Source organism: Cynocephalus volans, chromosome 16, assembly GCF_027409185.1.
Source record: "Cynocephalus volans isolate mCynVol1 chromosome 16, mCynVol1.pri, whole genome shotgun sequence".
NCBI classification, from domain to species: domain Eukaryota; kingdom Metazoa; phylum Chordata; class Mammalia; order Dermoptera; family Cynocephalidae; genus Cynocephalus; species Cynocephalus volans.
This window is the reverse complement of record NC_084475.1, coordinates 16,076,989-16,098,491: the sequence shown is the minus strand read 5'-3', so window position 1 is coordinate 16,098,491 and position 21,503 is coordinate 16,076,989. Positions and strand designations below refer to the sequence as shown.

General features: G+C 43.2%; 2 protein-coding genes across 8 annotated transcripts in view; one reads left to right on the top strand and one right to left on the bottom strand.

Annotated features, from left to right (window-relative positions):
* The window catches only part of TMEM94 (transmembrane protein 94), a 49,254-nt gene extending 38,699 nt beyond the window's left edge, over positions 1 to 10,555 (bottom strand). For 3 of the 7 annotated variants that reach the window (XM_063081426.1, XM_063081437.1, XM_063081439.1), the window contains exon 1: positions 10,505 to 10,547. In XM_063081426.1, coding sequence (XP_062937496.1) covers positions 10,505 to 10,512 — 8 coding nt within the window. In that variant the 5' untranslated portion in view covers positions 10,513 to 10,547. Of the gene's footprint in view, positions 1 to 10,475 lie in introns of all 7 variants that reach the window. The other 4 variants (XM_063081425.1, XM_063081427.1, XM_063081432.1 and 1 more) reach the window with 3 other exon arrangements.
* A 7,566-nt stretch (positions 10,556 to 18,121) lies between these two features.
* Positions 18,122 to 18,916, top strand: LOC134364840 (small ribosomal subunit protein eS4, X isoform-like). The gene has a single exon (XM_063081014.1). It carries the CDS (start codon positions 18,125 to 18,127, stop codon positions 18,914 to 18,916), a length of 792 nt encoding a protein of 263 aa, XP_062937084.1. The 5' UTR covers positions 18,122 to 18,124.
* Positions 18,917 to 21,503: the final 2,587 nt, after the last annotated feature.

Genomic DNA, 21,503 nt, shown 5'->3' with positions numbered 1-21,503 from the left:
AGTTCCTCAGGACTAATATTTCGTCCAAACCAAAGCTGGAGAATCTAAGGCAATACTGCAGTTTTCCCCTCAGCCTGGCTGAATCTAAAGGGAAACACAAGTAAAAATTTTCAAGATAATTAGAGAAATCGCCTGGGAGACCTCTCTTGGGAAAACAAAGCAAGCCTGTGTCAGTATTTACTTCTGTTTTCCCAGAGATCTAAGTCTGGAAGTCTCGTTTAAAAAAAAAAAAAAAAAAAGTTTATAAAATTAGAAAAGGGCATGGTTGGCCCTGGGAAGTAAGAGCCCCTTCTCCCCATTAATGAATTTAATTATGTAATTAAAATTCCTCTTTCTCAGCTGGACAGGAGGATGCCATTTTAGTATCTAATCTTGTGTGTTTGAACCAGTTTAGCTGTTGCCTAAAACAGCAGTAGTTGGGGGCTGGTGGGTTAGCTTACTTGGGAGACCATCGTGCTGATAACACCAAAGTCAAGGGTTCAGATCCCAGTACCTGCCAGCTGCAAAAAATAATAATAAAAAAAGTAAACAACAACAACAACAAAACACCAGTAGAATTATGTCACTTTCCTGCACACAAATATCTTCCGCAGTTTATCTTTACAAATAGACAAGTACAAATTTCTCCTGACATTCAAAGCCCATTATGAATTGACTCAGGCGTACATTTCCAGGCCTAACTCCCCCAAGGCCAAATACTCCTGCAGCCACGTAGATTCACTACCATCCCTTAAATGTGTTGGAGCCCTTTCCGCCTCTGCTCCTTTGCCCAAATGGCTCTCTGTGCTTTGAAGGTTCTTTCCTACCAATAAAGTCAACATTCAAACATGCCTATCCTAAAGGTCTGCATCAAACACTACCTTCACAAACACCTTCCCTGACTTTTGGTCATTGAATTTCTATATAATGTTGTGTCTTCTTTGTGTCTCCATTGCCGCCTTTACAAAAGCATGCTTTGTACAGCATTGTTATTTTTGTAAGCCCTCACACTCCCTGAAGGAAGCTGGCTTATCCTGGCAATGTCCACAGCACCTTACTTGGTGCCTTGTATCCATTAAACGTTTGTTGAATTGAACTAGTCGGTTGCCTATATCTTATGTCATTTTGCATCATCCTGTAAGATCTACATGACTGCCTTTGGAAGATTAACAAATGTAGCATAGTCATCCTGGCCTTCAGTCCCCTCTGGCCACCCTTATTTCTCTTCTCCATTGGGCTTTATGAATATCACTCAAGGAGCTTGAACTGAGTACATGCCATTTTCAGGGGCTACACACCATTCCTTCACCCCGCTGACTGCCCCCTCTGTCAGTCCCCTCAGCCATAAAACTTTGCTGAAGGGATAAATTGAGTCACTGAAGCCAGAACATGCCAATGCACTTGCTCTAACTTTACCCTGGCTAGCTTTCTTGAGGCTGAGGTCCCTTTAGCCATGTCTTGTTGGTGGTCTAGCAACCTCAAACAGCTATACCAATCCTTCTTCATTTTTCTGAAGCCTCCCCTGTCTCACTCTACCAAGATAACCCTGATGAGAACCAAGACCTTCCAGTGGAGATTTCTCATCTACTTTATCTACTTATCTTTCCCTCTCAACATTCCTGCAAGGAAGAGATCCTTCTCCTTTCCCCTTCTATGTTCTCAGTCCCTTCCCCTCCAGCCACGCATACTATTTTGGGGGGGGGGGCGGCGGTACAGGGATCCAAATCCTTGACCTTGATGTTATCAGCACCATGCTCTCCCAAATGAGCTAACCAGCCAACCCTATTTCCCCTCTTAATGCTTTAGCTGATGCTGTTCTCTGTGCCTGAAATGCCCTTCCCACCTCCTTTCTTCCTGGCTAACTTATCATCCTTTAAGATCAGGTTGGCTTGTTCCTGCTCTGTTTTCTCATAATTCCCCATGGATAACTATACCATCTCACTTACCACATTGTTTTATATCTTCGACAGGAAAGTAATATTAATAGTACATGAGTATCCACAGTCTCTTTCCCTCCTCCCGCCTGCTAAGGAGGATTCTGTCAGTGCCTGTTAGGTTCCAGATCATTGCACAGTATCAGGAATAGGAGGTGAAAGGTAGGACTGAGAAAGGTGAGCCTTGAGTTATTTGACTTACTTCAGACAGGATGGGCAGCTACCAGCAGAGGAGAGAAGATGCATTTTATTTATTTATTTTTTTTTTAAAGATGACCGGTAAGGGGATCTTAACCCTTGGCTTGGTGTTGTCAGCACCACGCTCTCCCAAGTGAGCTAACCGGCCATCCCTATATAGGGATCCAAACCCGTGGCCTTGGTGTTATCAGCACCGCACTTGCCTGAGTGAGCCACAGGCCGGCCCCAGAAGATGCATTTTAAAAGAAAGCAGGCAGCCAGCTGCAAAAAAATAAAAATTAAATGAAAAAATTAAAAAGGGCAAGGAGAAGAGTGAATTGATAAGAACCAGGAGGGTCTCGGTTAGGGAAGAGTTGGAGGATGTTTGGAGGGAGGGTAAAATAAAAGCTTTAGGGCAGAGTGAGAAATACTTTGGCTGAATAGATGATATACATTTATTTTATTATTCTGATACTGTACAGCTATCTGGGAGCCTAACAGGTAGAGACAGAATTCTCCTCACCAGTTAGATGAAGGAAAGAGAAATGAAGAGAAGGTTTTTAAGAAGGTTTCTTGTAAATTATTTGTGTAATTCCCCCTTTAGTATTTTTCTCAAGAGACTACAATAAGATTTGAAGTTACTTTGCAATTATTTTTGGATGCCTAATTATGTTTCTTTGTATATGATTCTGTGTAGAGACTGGTTCCAAATTATCTTCACTCTAGCCTCTTTAGTTCCTTCCTTTCCATTGGATCTTCCCTCTAGCTATATAAACACTCATAGTTCTCTCTCCTTAAAACAAAAGAAGGAGGAGGTAGGAATGTAAAGGAAAAAGAGAAGGAGAAGAGAAGAAACAAAGACTGGAAGGAGGAGGAGGAAGAGGGGAAGAGCTTCAACATCAGATGACCTGGTCTGTGTGACACTCCTCGGCCACAGAGCTAATGAATCAACCAGCAGGAGGATCCCCTTCAGTGATGTTATGTCTCTGTTATACTAGCCAGTGAAGTGACACCCAGTGACTTCTCCTCAGCTGTTACAGTAAACAGAGAATTACTGCTTCCTTCATTTTGTGACCCTGTGGAATATTTACAAGATACAGCTGAAATAGTCAATGTCACATGGCTTTAAGATTCATATTTCAAATGTTGTTAAATCAGCCTGGATAAACCCTTTTCAAACTGATTAGCAAAGTGATGCTTTGTTAGCCCACCTGCCAATTGGTCAGCACATATTCACTGAGTCCTTTGTATGTGCCAGCATGGGGCTGAATGCTGGACATACAGTGGGGAACAAAATTTAGAGGATCCCTTCCCTCAGGTCGCTAATATTCCAGTGGAGGAGACAAGCCCTTAAATACTTACATCATCACAAGTGTGCAAATCGCTGCAAACAAGCATCTGTAAGGGGATTCTGACCTAATTACTTCACCTGCTAGGGCAGGCTTTCAGAAGAAGTGATGTTTCTGCTGAAATCTGAAGGATAACTACAAGTTAGCCAGGCAAAAGAGAAGAGGAAAACATTCCAGATAGAGGGGACAACATGTACAAAGGCCACAAGGAAGGGTATGAGTGTGAAAAACTAAAGAGGATTCCAACAAGACGGGAGCGGTAAAGGAGAGCGCCAAGGGAGAGTCAAGGCTAGAGAAGTCAGAAGGCAGCATGTGGGGTCTTCTGTACCACGTCAAGGATTTTGAGCTTTATTCTGAGGACACTGAAAAACAAGGGGAGGGTTTCAAGTGAAAGAGTGCCATGATGTGATTGGCACTTATAAAAATACTCAGTCTAGCTGCTGAGGAGAGAATGGATTGCAGAGAAGCAAGAGTAACTTTGAAAAGCCTAGATAGGAGGCTTTGCAGTTGTCTGAGTGACCTGAGCCCTGTGCTAAGGTGACAGCAGCCTGAGTGGCAGGAAGTAGATGTGTTCAAGAGATATTTAGCAGGTAGAATCAGCAAAATTTAGTGGTTGATTGGACTTGAGGTTTAGGGAGAAAGAGGCAAGGAAAACTCTATTTCTACACCCTGGACCTCATATGATCTCAGTTATAATGATAGAAGCTACCTCTGTCTAGCTCCAGGGTACCTAAAAAGGACTAATTCAGAGCAAAATACTGGAAAAAGCATCATCCAGAAAACATTTTTGTTTATCTATAATACTTCATCTAGATGGAGATATGAGAAGTGAGTCAGAAAACGTTAGTGATTCAGCAGGACTGATTCAGGTTTTTGAGCAAGGAGTGATACACTGAATCACAAACAAGCAGAGACAAGCTCCTCTCACCTCCCACTTGAGCATCCTTGTCATTGCGCCATCTTTTTCAACTAATCATTTGTTTAAAGGTGACCGGAAAGAAATAAATGGTGACGGTTCAAGACCCCTGGGCTGAAATTCTTTTAATTTAATTGAGCTAAACACTACAATCAGAATTAGAGTCCCCTGCCAGAAATAGCAATGTCAGGATCCACAGGCTGCGAATGGCTGATACGTTATCTATTGTTGTTGCAGCCGAAGTTTCAGACCAACCTACAGCCATTTCCAGGCTCTTTGAAGGGGTGAACCAAATGATCAAAGTATGTGAGTAGACAGTTTACACAAGAAGAAGCCAAATACAAGGAATTGGTTGTTTGGGGAAAAGTTTTAATATCACTAATAAGCAAAGAACATTAAATTGAAAAGTACACAGAAGTATCATTTCTGACCTATTCAGTATTGAAAATTATAAAATTTAATAATGCTGAGGCCATGGTGAAACTTGTATTTATACAATGCTTATTGATTTTAGTGTACGGTGTTGCAATATCTTTGCTGGGCATTCTGACAGCAGGTAATAAAAACCATGAAATGATCAACTCTTTGTTTTATTTCTTTTTATGGTAATACAACTTTAGGAAATAATCCCAAAGCTCTGGTGGGATGAGGGTGGGGTGGATACAGCAACAAACACTTGTTCATTCTATTTTTTTTTTTTTTTTTTTTACCTATATAGGATCCGAACCCGTGGCCTTGGTGTTATCAGCACTGCACTCTACCGAGTGAGCCACGGGCCGGCCCAACACTTGTTCATTCATTGCAGATAAAAATCCTTCCCTTCATGGAGCTCACATTTTAGTGGGAAGAGGGGGGTTGCTGGAGGGGGAGTTGCTGACAGACAATAAATAAGTAACTAAAATTGTTAGGATGTCAGGTGATGAGTGGTATACAAAAAATAAGCCAGGGGGGGTGTAGTAGACGGGGAGTGCTGAGGGTTGGGGTAGTTAGAGATAGGAATGTGTATTTGCACAAACATCTGCTTTACTGCATGTTGTACTCTCTGCCAACTCTGAGTGTTACTGTATATACAGCAGGCTGTGAATGATTTTGCTCTGGAGTTTGGGAATACGAGGGATCTTCAAAAAGTTCAAAGAAAGATTTTTACAGTGATCAAACCCTGGATCTTGGTGTAATCAGCACCATGCTCTAATTGAGCTAACCAGCAGGCTCCCAGGTTTGTCTTTTTTTAATTCCATTTTTCTAGGAACTTTTTGAAGTACCCCCATATAATTCAGCCCCTACCTGTGAATTCTCTGGACAATTCTTACAACCCTTCCGGACTTTATTAGAAATTTTTTTGAACCATGTGTTTTCTCAGCATGGCCTTTCCTCTTGCAGGATCTTATGGCCAATACCTTGAATCTGTAAGCAGAGTAGGATATAATCTTTTGCAATTTGGGTAGGGGCTTGGTATGTCTCAACTCCATAAATGTATTTTTTTTTAATTTATTTATTCAAGTAATGACAAAATCTAGGATGTGGCCACAGGAGTCAGGGGCTGAAATAACATGGACATTAGGGATCCTTAACATGGAAGAGGTCAAGGGCTGGCCCGTGGCTCACTCGGGAGAATGTGGTGCTGATAACACCAAGGCTGCGGGTTCGGATCCCATATAGGGACGGCCGGTTAGCTCACTGGCTGAGCATGGTGCTGACACCACCAAGTCAAGGGTTAAGATCCCCTTACCGGTCATAAAAAAAAAAAAAAAAAAAAAACAAGGAAGAGGTCAAGAATCTCAGTGGCTGAGCTATTGGATAGGTTCTCCATACAGGGTCACGGTAGGACTTGGAGCAGTGTTTAAGATGTGCAGTCACAGATTATTGCCAGATGGCATGAGAAAGGGGAGTTTTCATGAGAAAGGAAGTAGAATTGTCTAGAAAGAGCCACAAAAGCAATGCTGCTGCTTCCCAATCCCAAAGTACTTCCCTCGGTTTGAGAGAAGTGTTCCCTCCACTCAAGAGCTGCAGGAGAAGTGGCCTCTTCGTGGGAAAGCCACTTCTCAGGTAAAGGAAGGAGATGATAAGATGGTCCTTTGAAGATGTTGACACTGTTGGAGATTTTCTTCACAAAGAAACAAACAGCTTTCAGATAGCGCAGGGGGATGGTTTGGAGGGAGATAGCGGTGGAGGAACATGCTACCAGGAAATGGCCCAGAGGTTGTGAAAAGGAGTTGATGACAGGGGCTGGCACTTAGGTTGTGACTGAGGATAACTGGAATGTGAGACCTGGTGAAAGTATCTGAGCTGTCGATTCTCAAATGGGCAGTCCCTATGTTGGCAAGAGCCTTTTCCCTCTAAGTTGTGGGTGGTATTTTTAGGAGAAGCTGCTCCAAGAAAAGAGAGGGAACAACTTTACAAAACAATGCAAGCGTCCTCGACACCACTGTCTGCATGCCCTTTGCAAAATTTAAATATCTGGGTAACAATGAATGGCCACCCAAAGACTGTTCATAACAGCCCCAAACGGGAAATAACTCACAGGTCCATCAACAGGAGGACGAATAAACCAGTGGTCATATATCCATACAAGGGAATATTATTCAGCAATAAAAATAATTGAACCACTGATATATATCACAGCATAAATGAATCGCACAGACATTGTGCTGAAGGGAAGAAGCCAGACATAAAAGATTTCTTACCTTATGACTACATTCATATCATCTTTGAAGAGAGAGATTTGGGGATGGGCGAGGACTGACTGCAAACGGGGATCAAGGAACTTTGGTGGCTAGGGGGTTGTTTGAAGGAAACGTTCCATATCTTGATGAGGGTGAGAGTTACATAGGTTTATATATTTATTGAAACTCATCCAACTATATACTTAAAGTCTGTATGCTTTAGTGTATTTAAATTTTACCTCAGCAAAGTTTATACACACACACATACACACACACACACACCCCCACACACGGTCTCTGTCTCTCAACTGGGAGTGATTTTGCCTCCCAGGGACATTTGGCAATGTCTGGAGACATTTCTAGTGGTCACGAAGGACGGGGAAGGAGAAGGGTGTGCTGCTTTTTGGCACCTAATGTATAGAGGCCAGAAATGTTGCTAAACATCCTAGAACTCACAAGACTGCCCCAGAGCAAAGAATTATCTGGTCCAAAAGGTCAATGGAACAGATGTTGAGAAACCCTTCCGGCTGTAGGTCAAACACCTCGAGTGTATTCATCTTACTGATCTTTAGGATTGCACATACCAGAGGCCTCTATTTTATTTGCTTTCCAGAAATACTGAAAACTGTAGTGTTCGAGCATGCTCACAGACACCGAGGTCTTCAGCATGCCGCACAGCAGCCATTGTAAGCTTCCGGAGCAGAAGCTGTACTTCACTGCCTGTCATGGTCGGACGGGCTGGTGTAGGGCTGCAGCAGTAAGTGGTGTGAGAGGAGATCACGACCATTGTCTAAGGAGCTGGGAAAGCGATGAATTGTCTGAAGATAATGCTGGGGGAGAACACCCGCTCCCCCAACATTTTTAAGTAGAAAAATGAGATAGGTTTGAGAGGAAGAAAGGTGAATTTGTAGAAGACAGACTAGAAAGAGGAGCCAACAGAGACAGGCAGGCAGCTGTGGGGCCCAGGCGCAGACCTACTCCCCACCCGCCACCCCCTGGAACCTTCTCTGGCACTTTCTTTCCCAAATACCAACCCTAGTCTTCTCTGCCTGGCATTCTGGACTCAATTTTGTCCTGCTTCATAGCATTTGAGGTCTACATATAACTTCATTAACTACATCTTAAACTCTTTGAGAGCAAGACTTACTACCTCTAAAATTTCTCACAGATGATCAGCATAATTGTTTATATGTACGTTTGTCCCCTAACAGAGCTCTAGAAGTCCTCCTGGGGAGGAAACTATCTTTGTTTAGGAAAATAATTGGTAAATGTCTTGAGGAAAGATGAGACCCAGGGCCTAGGTCTGCACACACCAAGACAGTAAGAGAATGAGCCCAAATGCTCTTCAGTGAAAAAATGAACCCAAAATTTGTAATTGGAAGAGAAAGAGGAAGGAGCAGAGAGGAAGGCTGAGCAATGTGGAGGGAAATTGGAGCCTGAACTGTGGAAATAGCAGAGGACTCTTAGGGAAAAAAGTACCCTGACATTGAATTTAAAGCTGTTCGTGTCTCTATGACATAAATCCCAGCATTGTCCCCAACACTATTATAGAGATACCTACATATATAGACACCTTGTGTGAATGGTTTGTATGTTTCACACCTCAGTCAGTGCTGCTGGATAAGGAACGTAAGATCCTACAGAGATGTCTTTCGAATGGGGTTTAAGTGAATGATGTCTAGACCTAAAAAGGCCGAGGAAACCCCCTGCTGTATCTAAACTCCACTTACATAGCTGTCACAGGGTCCTTTCAAACTGGGTTGACCTAACTGGATAGGTGTGTTAATAAAAGGGAGCTACCTTCCTCCCAGTCCAATGGAACACTGGTTCATCGACCTAAGGAGACATGTTGGTCAAAACAGGATGGGGAGCATTAAAGAAACAGTAAACATCGTGCAGAGGAACACTCTGTCGGCGAATTGTCAGGACTGTGGTAACAGACATGCTTCCTGGAACATAAACATCTGTCCTTGGCCCACTCCTCTTCCTCTTAGAAATACTTTCTTCTGCTGGCCTCCGTATCACCACTCTCTTCTGGTTCTCCTCTCACCTCTCTGGTTACTCCTCCTCAGTCCCCCTTGCTAGCTCCTCCTCTGATCAACCCTGCGATATCGGAGTGGGCAGGGCCTCCTCTCTTCTCTGTTTTAGTCTCATGGTCCTAAATGCCATATGTATGCTGATGAGTCCCGTATTCATACCAGTCTTGACCTCTCCCCTAAACCCCTTGACACATCCACTTGGATGTCTCATAAGCATCTCAAGCTTAAAACATCCAAACCAAGCCCTAGCCTCTTCCCTGCAAAAGCTTCCTTCTTCCAGTCCTCTCTTTGCAGTAAATGGTACAGCCAAACATGCAGCTGCTCTACTCTTTCCTTGCTTTCTGTACTCAGTTATCAGCAAGTTCTATGGGCCCTAACTCCATATTACTACCCAAATCTGTCCACTTCTGTTATTTCCAGCTCTACCACCCTGGGCCAGGCCACTATCAACACGTGCTGTACTATTGCAATAGCTCCTAACCAGGCCCCTCTTCTTCTCTAGCTCCCTACATTGCAGGCTCTACCCAGTAGCCAGAGGGATCTTTTCACAACAGAAGCCAGATTATTTCCCTCCCCTGCTTGAACTTAAATGATTTCCCATCTTAGACTAAAATCTCAAGTCCTTACTATGGTGTATTAGTTACCTATTGCTGCCTAAGAAATTGCCCTAAAGTTTGGTGGATTAAAAACAATAAACATCGATTGTCTTAAACAGTTTCTGTGGGTCAGGAATCTGGGAGCAGCTTAGCAGGATGATTCTGGGTCTGGGGTCTCTCATGTGGTTGCTGACAAGATGTCACGGCCACAGTCATCTGAAGGCTTGACCAGGGCTACAGGACCAAAGGTGCCTCACTTGCATGGTTGAAAAGTTAATCCTGGCTGTTGACAGGAAGCCTCAGCCCTCATCATTTGGATGCTCCCATAGGGTTGTTTGAGTGTACTCAGGACAGAGCTGCTGGCTTTCCCCAAAGCAAATGTTCCAAGGGAGAACAAGGCAGAAACCTCAATGTCTTTTATGACCTATCTTGGAAGTCATACCCTATCATTTCTACAATATACTATGGGATACAGGACAGCCCTGTTCTGTGGCAGGGAACCACACAGGGAGTTAATACCAAGAGGCAGAGATCATTGGAGCCATCCTGGAGGCCAGCTGTCACGCATGTCTCCAAGGCCCTTCCTATATTTTCAACCTTACTCCCATCACACTCCTCAATGTCACCAAGCTCCAGCCACACGGTCCTTCTTTCTTTTTCTTCAACACGCCTAGCATGTTCCTGCTTCAGGACCTTTGCAGCAGCTATTCCAACAGCCATAATGCCCCTCCCTGAGAGGTTTTCATAATCAGGATGTCTGCTTCTCTGAGAGGACTCCCTTCACCCCCAACCTAACACGTTCCCCATCTCCATCATACTCACTTTTTCTTTTTCAGGACACTGATCCTCACCTGCCCATTTTCTTGTTTATTTGTTCATTGCCAGTCTTCTTCCACTGGGATATAAGCTTCATTTGAGCAGGAAGTTGTATCTATTTTGGGCACTGCTGTTTTCCCAGCTCTTAGAGCAGTGCCTGGCACATATTCATACAATGCTGACAAACGAGTGAGTGAAGGGCTTTCCAAGGTCTGATGCAGTGTCCCACAAGAATATCTGCATGCTTCCAACTTCATGCTTTCTAAGTGTCCTTCTGACTCAGCTTCTTGAGTGCCTCAAAACCAGCACGGGGGTGTCCTAGAGACACATTTGAGTAATAATAATAGCAGTAATAGTTAACTCTTATGTAGGGCTTACTATGTACTGTGCACTGCTCTAAGTGCTTTACATAATAACTATCATCCCCATTTCAGAGATAAGAAAACTGAGGCCCAGAGGGTCTAAGTAACTTGTCACACACATTTAGTATGTGGTAGAACAGGATTCAAGCAAAGCAGTCTGGCCCCAGCAGCCAGCGTTTGTTTTTGGTTTTTTTCCAAACAGCTTTATTGAGATATAATTCACATACCATACAACTTGCCCATTTAAAGTGTACCATTCTGGGGCCGGCCCATGGCTCACTCGGGAGAGTGTGGTGCTGATAAAGTGTACCATTCTATGGCTCTTAGTATATTCACAGAGTTGTGCAATCATCACCACAACCAATTTTAGAACATTTTCATCACTCCAAAACGAAACCCTGAATCCCTTGGTCACTTCCATTTCCCCCAACCTCCTCCCCCAGCCCTAGGCAACCACTAATCTATTTTCTGTCTCTTTGGATTTATCTATTCTGGACACTTGATGCGAATGGAATTATACATTCGATCATTTGTGACTGGCTTCTTTCACTTAGCATAATGTTTTCAAGATTCATTTATTCATACATGTATCAGTGCTTCATTTCTTTTTACTTCTGAATATACCACATTTTCTTTACCCATTCATCAGTTGGTGAGCATTTGGGTTGTTTCTACTTTTGGGCTACTATGAATAATGCTGCTGTGAACCTTCATGTATGAGTTTTTGTGAGGAAGTGTGTTTTGTTTTTTTTTTTTGTCGTTTTTTTGTGACCGGCACACCGGTCAGTCCTATATAGGATCCGAACCCGCGGCGGGAGCGTCGCCGCGCTGCCAGCGCTGCACTCTACCAAGTGCGCCACGGGCTCGGCCCAGGAAGTGTGTTTTCATTTCTATTAGATATATACCTAGGAGTGAAATTACTGGGTCATGTGGTCACAGAGCCCAGTTTCTTAACTGCTTGGCTCTGCTGCTTCCTGTAGTGAATAAATCCATGACCAGTTTGGTCTATATATCAGTCTTGAGATTCTTGGTTAGCTAGTTAGCACGTGCCTGACCCGAGGAAGGGCCTTGTCACTTCTGGATGCACTAAAACCTGAGAAAGTCTGATGAAAGATGCCCCAGAGGAAAAACTGTTGCCAGTTGCAGATTCCTTAATGGAAGGTCATTTCCCCATAAGATTACTCCTCCTTTTCCAAGGACAGTGCTGAGTTTGTATCAGTTCACCTGCACCTTTTTGCCCAGGGCACTTTCTGATAAAAGGCAGGAATTTGCAAGGCAACTGGTTAGTGCCTAAAGGTGCTGTCAATGCCTGGGAACATAATATTCCTGTTCAAAACAACTGGCCATTTTAGGGATCAAGTGCGACTGAGGACTCACTAGTACCTTTCCCAACCTTTCAGCTTATGCTCACACCACCTTATCAGCCCCTTAGGGCCAAGTCTGTGTGTGCTCACAATGATGGGTCTTTCTCCCCCTGGTGCTTGCCACGTCTTCCAGGATCAGCATGTATGGATGAATCGAAGTTAGCTATGGGATCCACAAGACTAGTGGGCCTCAGATAAAGTGCAAGAAGGTCTGAGAGGGGGCTGTTTGGGGTTGTGTCTGAGGGCAACACCTGAGACTTCCTTAACAATCTCTAGCCAGGTTGGTGATGTCAGATGTCCAAGCCTTTGCTATTCGTTCTTCTTTGCCACCTTCCCCAGCTGAGGGGGTGGGCCCAGAGGGCAGTTGGCACAGTAATGACTGCGTGATCCAAGTCAGCTAATAAACGCAGGTGCTCTTCTTGGGAAAGCAATCCTCGTGTGCTCAGGAGGGGACAACCCTGCAGTGGAGCAGTTTGTCTTGGGTTAGAGGGCCAATGAACACAGGCTGTTACCTTGGTTTTATTTTGATTTTATCAAGGAGTGTGATTAGCATGTTGTTTAGAACAAGCAGACTTTAGAACTACCTAGATGTCTTTATTGCCCTGGAGTTCAGATCTGATTACAGTTCTAGTAACCCTTAAATTTCACACACATCTGCTTTGTGTACACACAGAGCCTTTTACCAGTGACCTCCCTTCTGCTTAGGACATCCCTTTGAAGTGGGCTGCAGACTTAGTAACATCATATCCATATTCTAGAAGGCAGAAATGTGGGACAACCAGGCTAGGTGGTTTTACTCAGGATCACACAATAAATGGGCTGTGGGTTGAAGCCAAAAATAAACCTTAAGCTTGTCATTCATCACAAACTTCCCACAGTGGGAAAGATTAGCTGCTTTTCTGGTGTTGCTGTGTTTGTGAGTGGAGAGGGCACATTATTTAGGGAGCAGATGCTTGTGACATACACCCCCAGGGATAGCAGCCTATTCGAACGTGCCATTCCAGCTTCTAGACGAGAACGGAAAATCCAAGCTTAACTTGAAGGTACAGTATGCAGCCTTGTTTTCTCTATCCTTGATAAACAACTAGGCTAATTCTGGGTTGCAGAGGGGCGACTTGGCCAAATATGTCAATCTGTGGGCCACAGATTTAAAAACAGAAACAAAGTGATTAAGACTAAATTTACCTGATTAGAAAGTAAAAAACAAGCAAACCTTTAAACAAGAAAACATACACAACAGACTTTTTTTTTTTGTTTCTATTCAGCATTGTAAAGCTGGTTGCTTGATACACCTCATAATTTTCAAGCTAAGAATGATGCATAAGTGGCCATCTAGGAATAAAAATTATGCTCCTAAAAGATAAATTTTAAATTTCCTTGTTGAAATGTATTCTTTTTTTTTTTTTTGTCGTTTTTTCGTGACCGGCACTCAGCCAGTGAGTGCACTGGTCATTCCTATATAGGATCCGAACCCGCGGCGGGAGCGTCGCCGCGCTCCCAGCGCGGCACTCTACCGAGTGCGCCACGGGCTCGGCCTGAAATGTATTCTTGACAGAGGCAATATTGCTGCTAATGGGTAAAAAATTTGGTTCTTAGAAGATGGAAAAATCTTAAATATTGCAATAGTTTGTGGTCTAGATTTATACCTCAACTCTGCCCAACAAAATCTTATTTCTTAGTATTTAATTTCTCTCATTAAGGAGAATTTAAATTCAATTTACTATTTATCCTGAGGGGAAATAATTAAAATTTTTAAAAGGTTAAAAACACTACTCCTTGAGAAGGTTCGGCACCGGTCAGCCATAGTATACCTTCAGCTTGGATCTTTTCTAAAGTTATTAACTTTTAATTGGGAGCCAGATTTCCAGACTATGCCACTGGAATGGCCATCCTGCGTAACCTGGAGGTTGACATCCTGTTGGGGTTTACTGGGTAGAGATGGCTGGACACTGGGAAAGAACAAGGCCTCCTGGCTTGGAATGTCCCCAGCATACCTGTGCTTCTTAGCCACCTGGCCCGCTCTGGTGGATGCTCATGCTTGTGCATGATTAATTTCAGGAGCATCATGAATGCAATCTTTGAAGAGGAAGGTGGGAGAAATCTCTCTTACACTTTGTTCTAGCCAAACCTGAATGACCATAACCATTATTGTTTAACATCAAGTAAATGTCCCAAAAAACTCTACCTCGGACAGAGCCTACAGACCTAGAACCCTGCTTGCTGTTGCTTCCCAGCGTCTGCTATTCAAAGGCAGCCCACCTTACTTGGTTGCTCATTGGGAGCATGTGGAGAGAGAGGTTATTGGACACCAGGACCAGAGGAGGACGAGGATCCTTGTTTGAGCAAATGAGATAATGCAAGTGAAGATGCTTTTGAACTGCAAAGTATGTAAAGTTTATGCTTAAAAAGCCTCCCTCAGCAGTACATATAAGCTACACGAAGGAAGGCTGGTTTATTTAAGGATGATTACCAGATCCCTGCCTTGATTTTCCCCACAAAAAGTTGGAATAATTGATGACTGTTTATAAAACTCCTTTTCTATCTTTGGGTGATAGGGCTTTGTGAGGGTGTGTGATATATTATCAGCTGTTATTCCACCTGGTCTTCTGCAGCCTCATCTCAAATTGCAGGCTGCTTGGTTATTTTTCATTGCAATCCTGTCCTTTCTTCTCGTGTCCATAGAAACTACCAGTAATGCAGGGGCTTGTCCTTTCATAGGGCCTCTCATATTCTTGCAGCTTTGTTCTGAACCCTAGAACTTTCCCCCTTAAATGAGAAATAGGGCTGGTGTGTCTATTGGTGGTGTCTTCTAACTCAAACTAAAAGGGTCCCCTTTCCTTTTGAATGCTGCTAGTCCCAGAAACAATCTGTGCCTCCAACATGAAAAAGCACATGTACGGAAAACCCAGTTTTGCTATCAAGAAAAGAGCATGCATTAAATGTGCTTCATTACTTTAATGCCTTTTAGGGGTTTGGTTGATGAAGAAATTTATGAGAAAGTTCCTAATATGTTTGTGCAGTTTAATACTTCGATGTTCTTGCAGCTATTGAGGCAGTAGGTTGTGGGAGGCCGTGGCTAGTCAGACAAACCCAAGTTTGAATTCTGCATCTGATACTTACTGGCTATGGAACTTCTCTAATTCTCGCTCCCTCATCTGTAGAATTTGGATAACGATAGAACCTTCTTGTTGGCTTGTTAAATGAGATCATGAACAGAAGATGCGGAGCACAGTGCCTGATACATAGTAAATGGTGACCAAAAGGCAGATGTGATCATTGTGATTATTAGTGAAACGAGAAGCTAAAAAGAAAGGAAATAAATCTGATTTGTAAGAAGAGCTAAGATGAATACCACACAGTTTTACAAATCTCATGTTTTAAAAAATATTATGTTTGGGCTGGCCGGTTAGCTCAGTTGGTTAGAGCATGGTGTTCTAACACCAAGGCCAAGGTTTTGGATACCTGCAATGGCTAGCCACCAAAAAAAAAAAAAGAAAGAAAATCATATTTATTTTGGAATACATAATACATGTGTGTAAATAATTCAAAAGGTATACAGTGAAAAATATGTCTCTCTCCTGCTCCTGTCCATTACCTCCTGTTTCCCGTTTCCCTAGGCAACTAATACTACAAGTTTCTTGAATATCCTTCCAGAAATTCTCACTTAACTTAAAAAACTTTCTTTATTTTTTTTTTTTAAAGATGACCGGTAAGGGGATCTTAACCCTTGTCTTGGTGATGTCAGCACCTCGCTCACCCATTGAGCTAACCAGCCATCCCTATATGAGATCTGAACCCATGGCCTTGGTGTTATCAGCACTGCACTCTCCCGAGTGAGCCACTGGCCGGCCGTAAAAAAACTATTTCTGAGAGAACTTTGTTTTGAAGAGCACTGTGATGGGAGTATTGTCACAATTGCTTTGCTAAGCAGCATGCATGACAGTTTGATAACAAAGACAGCTGCTTGTGTGGTCTCGTTGGACCCCAAGTTTAGTGGGTATTTTACCAGCATATTTAGTTCTCTGCAGCCTGAGTCAGACTGGATGAAGTTTTTCTAGTTATAATAAGACACACGGGCTCAGAAAAGCAATATGATTCAGATGCAGGATTCACAGCTCCCAAGCAGAGCGCCCCTCTTTATTTTCCATGAAAGATGTCAGGGCAGGGCCACGCCAAGCTGTGAGATCTGAACTCTGGACTGTGGTAACATTCCCGGCATTCCCCTCTGCCAAGCCCACATTGCCGGCATTCCCCTAAGGTTTAGGTTCTCTCCTTTCCTCCTGGACAGAGGTACTTGGGGTCACATAGCTTTTCCTTCAGCTGCTGGAGGGTCTAAAGGATAGGCTGGAGGAGACAGAGATCAGAGGCCGTGTGAAAAGTGGCAGGAGCCCTTCTTGCATTCCCCCCTGGCTGCGGGAGTCCAGTTTCTGTTCTGTAAAATGCTCAGATCTTATATTTATCTAGGATTGACTTGGTAAATTTAAAGCTGCTCAAGTCCTAAGGTGCACCTGTTTATTGGGTAAACAGGGCTATTTGTTGCCGCACTGTTAATAGAGTAACTATGCATATATAGAAAACTAAGAGAGTTCACTCCCTTGCCTCCAATCTTGTGCCAAACAAACGGTATTTAATCACCCAATCAAAAGAGATTCTGCAACCTCAGTAACACATTCCAGTACTTACTTCTTATGTCAAAAAGTTCCCACTTGGATCTAACCTGAATTCACTAAGCTACAATTTGTCTGGTATCCAATATCTTTTTTTTTTTTTTTTTAAAAGATGACCGGTAAGGGGATCTTAACCCTTGACTTGGTGTTGTCAGCACCACGCTCAGCCAGTGAGCGAACCGGCCATCCGTATATGGGATCCGAACCCGGGGCCTTGGTGTTATCAGCACCGTACTCTCCCGAGTGAGCCACGGGCCGGCCCGTCTGGTATCCAATAAATAAGGACAAAGGTGGTGGCCGGTGGTGGTCATCTTCTACCACTGTTTGTGTTTGAAGACACTCATTAAGCCTTTGTCCCTTTAGTACTAAATGCAAGCCCAACCAAGTTCTTTCATCTCCCATTCACATTCAATTTCTTTTTTTTTTTTTTTAAAGATGACCGGTAAGGGGATCTTAACCCTTGACTTGGTGTTGTCAGCACCACACTCTCCCAACTGAGCTAACTGGTCATCCCTATATGGGATCCGAACCCGTGGCCTTGGTGTTATCAGCACCACACTCTCCCGAGTGAGCCACGGGCCGGCCCCACATTCAATTTCTAACTCCTCAGTTACTCCTGGTTTAGGCCTCTCCTTTCATGGCCTCCAAACCAGGCCAGAGGCTGGTGAGGAAATTTTTCTGTGCAGAATGTCAGAAAGGATTTCTATTTTTTTTTTTTTTTGTCTTTTTATCGTGACCGGCACTTAGCCAGTGAATGCACCGGCCATTCCTATACAGGATCCGAACCGCAGCGGGAGCGTCGCCGCGCTCCCAGCGCCGCACTCTCCCTAGTGCGCCACGGGCTCGGCCCCAGAAAGGATTTCTAACCGCGTCTTTTACTCCATTTTTCATTTCCCTTGCCTCCTACATGCATTTGGAACTGCTTGCCTGATTCGTCTTCAGCCTGTGTGTATGTAAGTGCAGCTATATAAAGCAAAAGTTTTTCCTGACATACCTAAATATCAGAGTGAATGAGTAATGATGTCCTTTCTGGTCTCTAGGCAGTTATGGTATTTATATTGATCTTAGCTCATGATGCTTTTAGAGAATTATCCTGAAGACCAAACACTCATGTTAATTTGGAAGAGAATGGAGATTTGATTTTTTGAGCAGAGCCAAAGATTCAGGAACAGGTTGATTTCTAGCCCCAGAAGTGCTACCAGCAAAACATGATTTTTAAAATTTATTTATTTTTTTGGTCTTCTTTCCGTGCTAGCGCAACCATGGCTCGTGGTCCCAAGAAACATCTGAAGAGGGTAGCAGCTCCAAAGCATTGGATGCTGGATAAACTGACTGGTGTGTTTGCTCCTTGTCCATCCACCGGTCCCCACAAGCTGAGAGAATGTCTCCCTCTCATCATTTTCCTAAGGAACAGACTTAAGTATGCCCTGACAGGAGATGAAGTAAAGAAAATTTGTATGCAGCGGTTCATTAAGATTGACGGCAAGGTCCGAACTGATATAACCTACCCTGCTGGTTTTATGGATGTCATCAGCATTGATAAGACTGGAGAGAATTTCCGTCTGATCTATGACACCAAGGGTCGTTTTGCTGTGCATCGTATTACACCTGTGGAGGCCAAGTACAAGTTGTGCAAAGTGAGAAAGATATTTGTGGGCACAAAAGGAATCCCTCACCTGGTAACCCATGATGCTCATACTATCCGCTACCCTGATCCCCTCATCAAAGTGAATGACACCATTCAGATTGATTTGGAGACTGGCAAGGTCACAGATTTCATCAAGTTTGACACTGGTAACCTGTGTATGGTGACCGGGGGTGCTAACCTGGGAAGAATTGGTGTGATTACCAACAGAGAGAGACATCCTGGCTCTTTCGATGTGGTTCATGTGAAAGACGCCAATGGCAACAGCTTTGCCACCCGGCTCTCCAACATTTTTGTTATTGGCAAAGGCAACAAACCATGGATTTCTCTTCCCCGAGGAAAAGGTATCCGCCTCACCATTGCTGAAGAGAGAGATAAGAGACTGGCAGCCAAACAGAGCAGTGGGTGAAATGGTCTCTGGGTGACATGTTAGAAATGTCTGTGTACTAATTAAAGATAATACAGCATGATTTAAAAAAATAATTTAAAAATAAATAAATAAATAAACAAAATAATTAAAAATAAATAAATAAATAAAATTTATTATTTTTTTGGCAGCTGGCCAGTATGGGGATCTGAATTCGTGATTTCGGTGTTATAAGGCTGTGCTTTAACCAGCTGAGCTAACCAGCCAGCCTCTTGCAAGCAAAAGTTCAAAGCAAGTTGTTTTATATCTTTGGAGCTCAAAGCAGAACAGAGGAGGTATTAGTAAACTTCCGGGGGCTTTGTGACTGAGTGAAATCTCATGGAACACTCAGCTACAGAAGGGATCAAAAGAGCCAAAAGCATTAGAATTGATTTGCAAGCAACCCTATCCTACTTTCAAATGAAACAAGCCTACAGAAAGCAAGAAAATGTACATTATTGACTATTTCCCATAACACCCCGCCATTATTACAGACGAGGACTCTGAGGCTTAGTGAGGCTTAGTGAAGTTAGATGAGACACATTGTTCCTAGTGTCTAGCACATAGGCAGTATTCAGCACAAGCTGGTTCTCTTCCTAATGGCATTGCTGATAATAAGAGTCAAAGGAAGGCATGATACAGTTGACATTCTAGTTGGCAATTAAAACCCTTAGCTATATTGGCATATAAAACACAGCCAGTAAATGGCATCTGTTACCACACAAATTATTGGTTTTCATATGCCATACCACTTCACCTTCTCCTGTGGTCAGACTGTTTGGGGAGGGGTTGTTCCCTGTGACAACTGGTTTAGGTTGCCCGGCCACCTGGGAGGGGTCTTGGGATGATCTTGCATCCTTGCAACCAGCCTTGTTCCTGGTCTTGACTGACAATGATCTTAGTGTCATGGTCCAGATACAATAATAATGATGATAATAATAGTAATAGCTAGCATTTCTTAAAAGCTTACTGTGGGCCAGGCTCTGAGCTAAACACACTACATGCATTATTTCATTTTGGCTCCTAAGACAAAATATTCAGACATCGAGGATCCTTGCCAGATAGGAGGACACCAGACCTTGCCACTGAACCATCTCTTTTTATTTTTGGTAGCTGGCTGGTACAGGGATCAAACCCTGGATCTCGGTGTTATCAGCATCACACTAACCAACTGAGCTAACTGGCCAGCCCCATTGAACTATCTAAATCTGAAAAAGTTTGAGAAGTAAAGAGAGAACAAGTTCCACAACTTTCTGCCCTTGTGCCATAAAACTAAAAAAGAGTAATCTAGCAGAAACAGAAGATGTGTTTCATGCAAGAAAGCAGAAAAAATGCTGCTTATATGTTTATTAAATAAAAGGGAAAATATTACCTCTGTTTTTTTTGTAACCACAGAGAATTGAAACTTGTGGTTAACAAAGATTTAGGGGTGAGGGAGGTTGAGACGGGAGGGCAGTCTTGTTTGGTCCTGAATTCTGTTTTGGTTCCAGAGAAGTAGGGTTTCCATTGCATAGGGTGCAACTGGATATTTCCTCCACGCTCCGTTGCTACAACCTGGCAAACAGCGTTTCCTGGCACTCTTAGAGCAGTCAGTCCCAGCAGTGAGGTCGAATCCATTTTTGGAGCCAAACGACAGCATTCCTTTACAGTTAGTTAGTTCTACAACCTCCAAGGAAGGGCTTGCCTGTCTAGAGTGACCTCTAATGGCAACCAAAGGGAGTTGCCCAATTTTCCAGCCTATATAAGAATCACCTTAGAAATGTTGGGCTCCTTGTCACAACAGAAGCCTCTTAGTTCTCTCCCTTGCTAATTACCCTGTGGTTGATGATGACAAGGAGGGTTGACAACATTAGCAAGTGGTTATTCCACTTGCTAATTAAAACTGTGAAGTATGCTTTCATGTAAAACATGAAACCACCGAGAACGTTTGGATGTGCCCAACTGCCAGCCTTGGCAGGGATTGTCCTGAGTTCTGCATGAGTCACTTGTCCACCAGGGGTGCAACCTGCTTGGCTGTAGGTTGGCAGTGAGGTGTTTCTTCAAAAAAGAAATGATGGTGATAATGTATAAACTGCTCTGAGATTGTTGGATTGGGAATATAGGTATGCTCAAGAGACAACAGCTAAAAGATAGAGCCCGAAAAGTTTTTAATGACTATGGGAATGGATCCATATGGGATTATTAAGACAAAGAAAGGGAAAATTGAGACATGAGTGTATAAAAGGTTATGATTAAGAAATATTTTGAGGGCTGGCCAATTAGCTCAGTTGGTTAGAGCACAATGTCGATAACACCAAGGTCAAGGGTTCAGATCCCCATACCTGCCAGCAGCCAAAAAAAAGAAACATTTTGTACCAGCCGGTCACCAAAAATAAATAAATAAGTAAATAAGAAACATTTTGTAGCATTTGAAATATACATTATTGTCCTTTGTTATAGGAAAGAAAAAATATGCATTATCATTTCATTTCGTCTTCATGACAACTCTGCTTTGAGATGTATTAGTATCCCCTTTTTCCAGATGAGAGGATTAAGTCGCAAACAAGTGACAAGACATGTCAAAGATTACTCAGTCACTTAGCAGAAAGGC

Bases quoted from the DNA above. Each gene is read 5' to 3' on its own strand.
- LOC134364840 (XM_063081014.1), top strand. From the start codon at position 18,125: ATGGCTCGTGGTCCCAAGAAACATCTGAAGAGGGTAGCAGCTCCAAAG.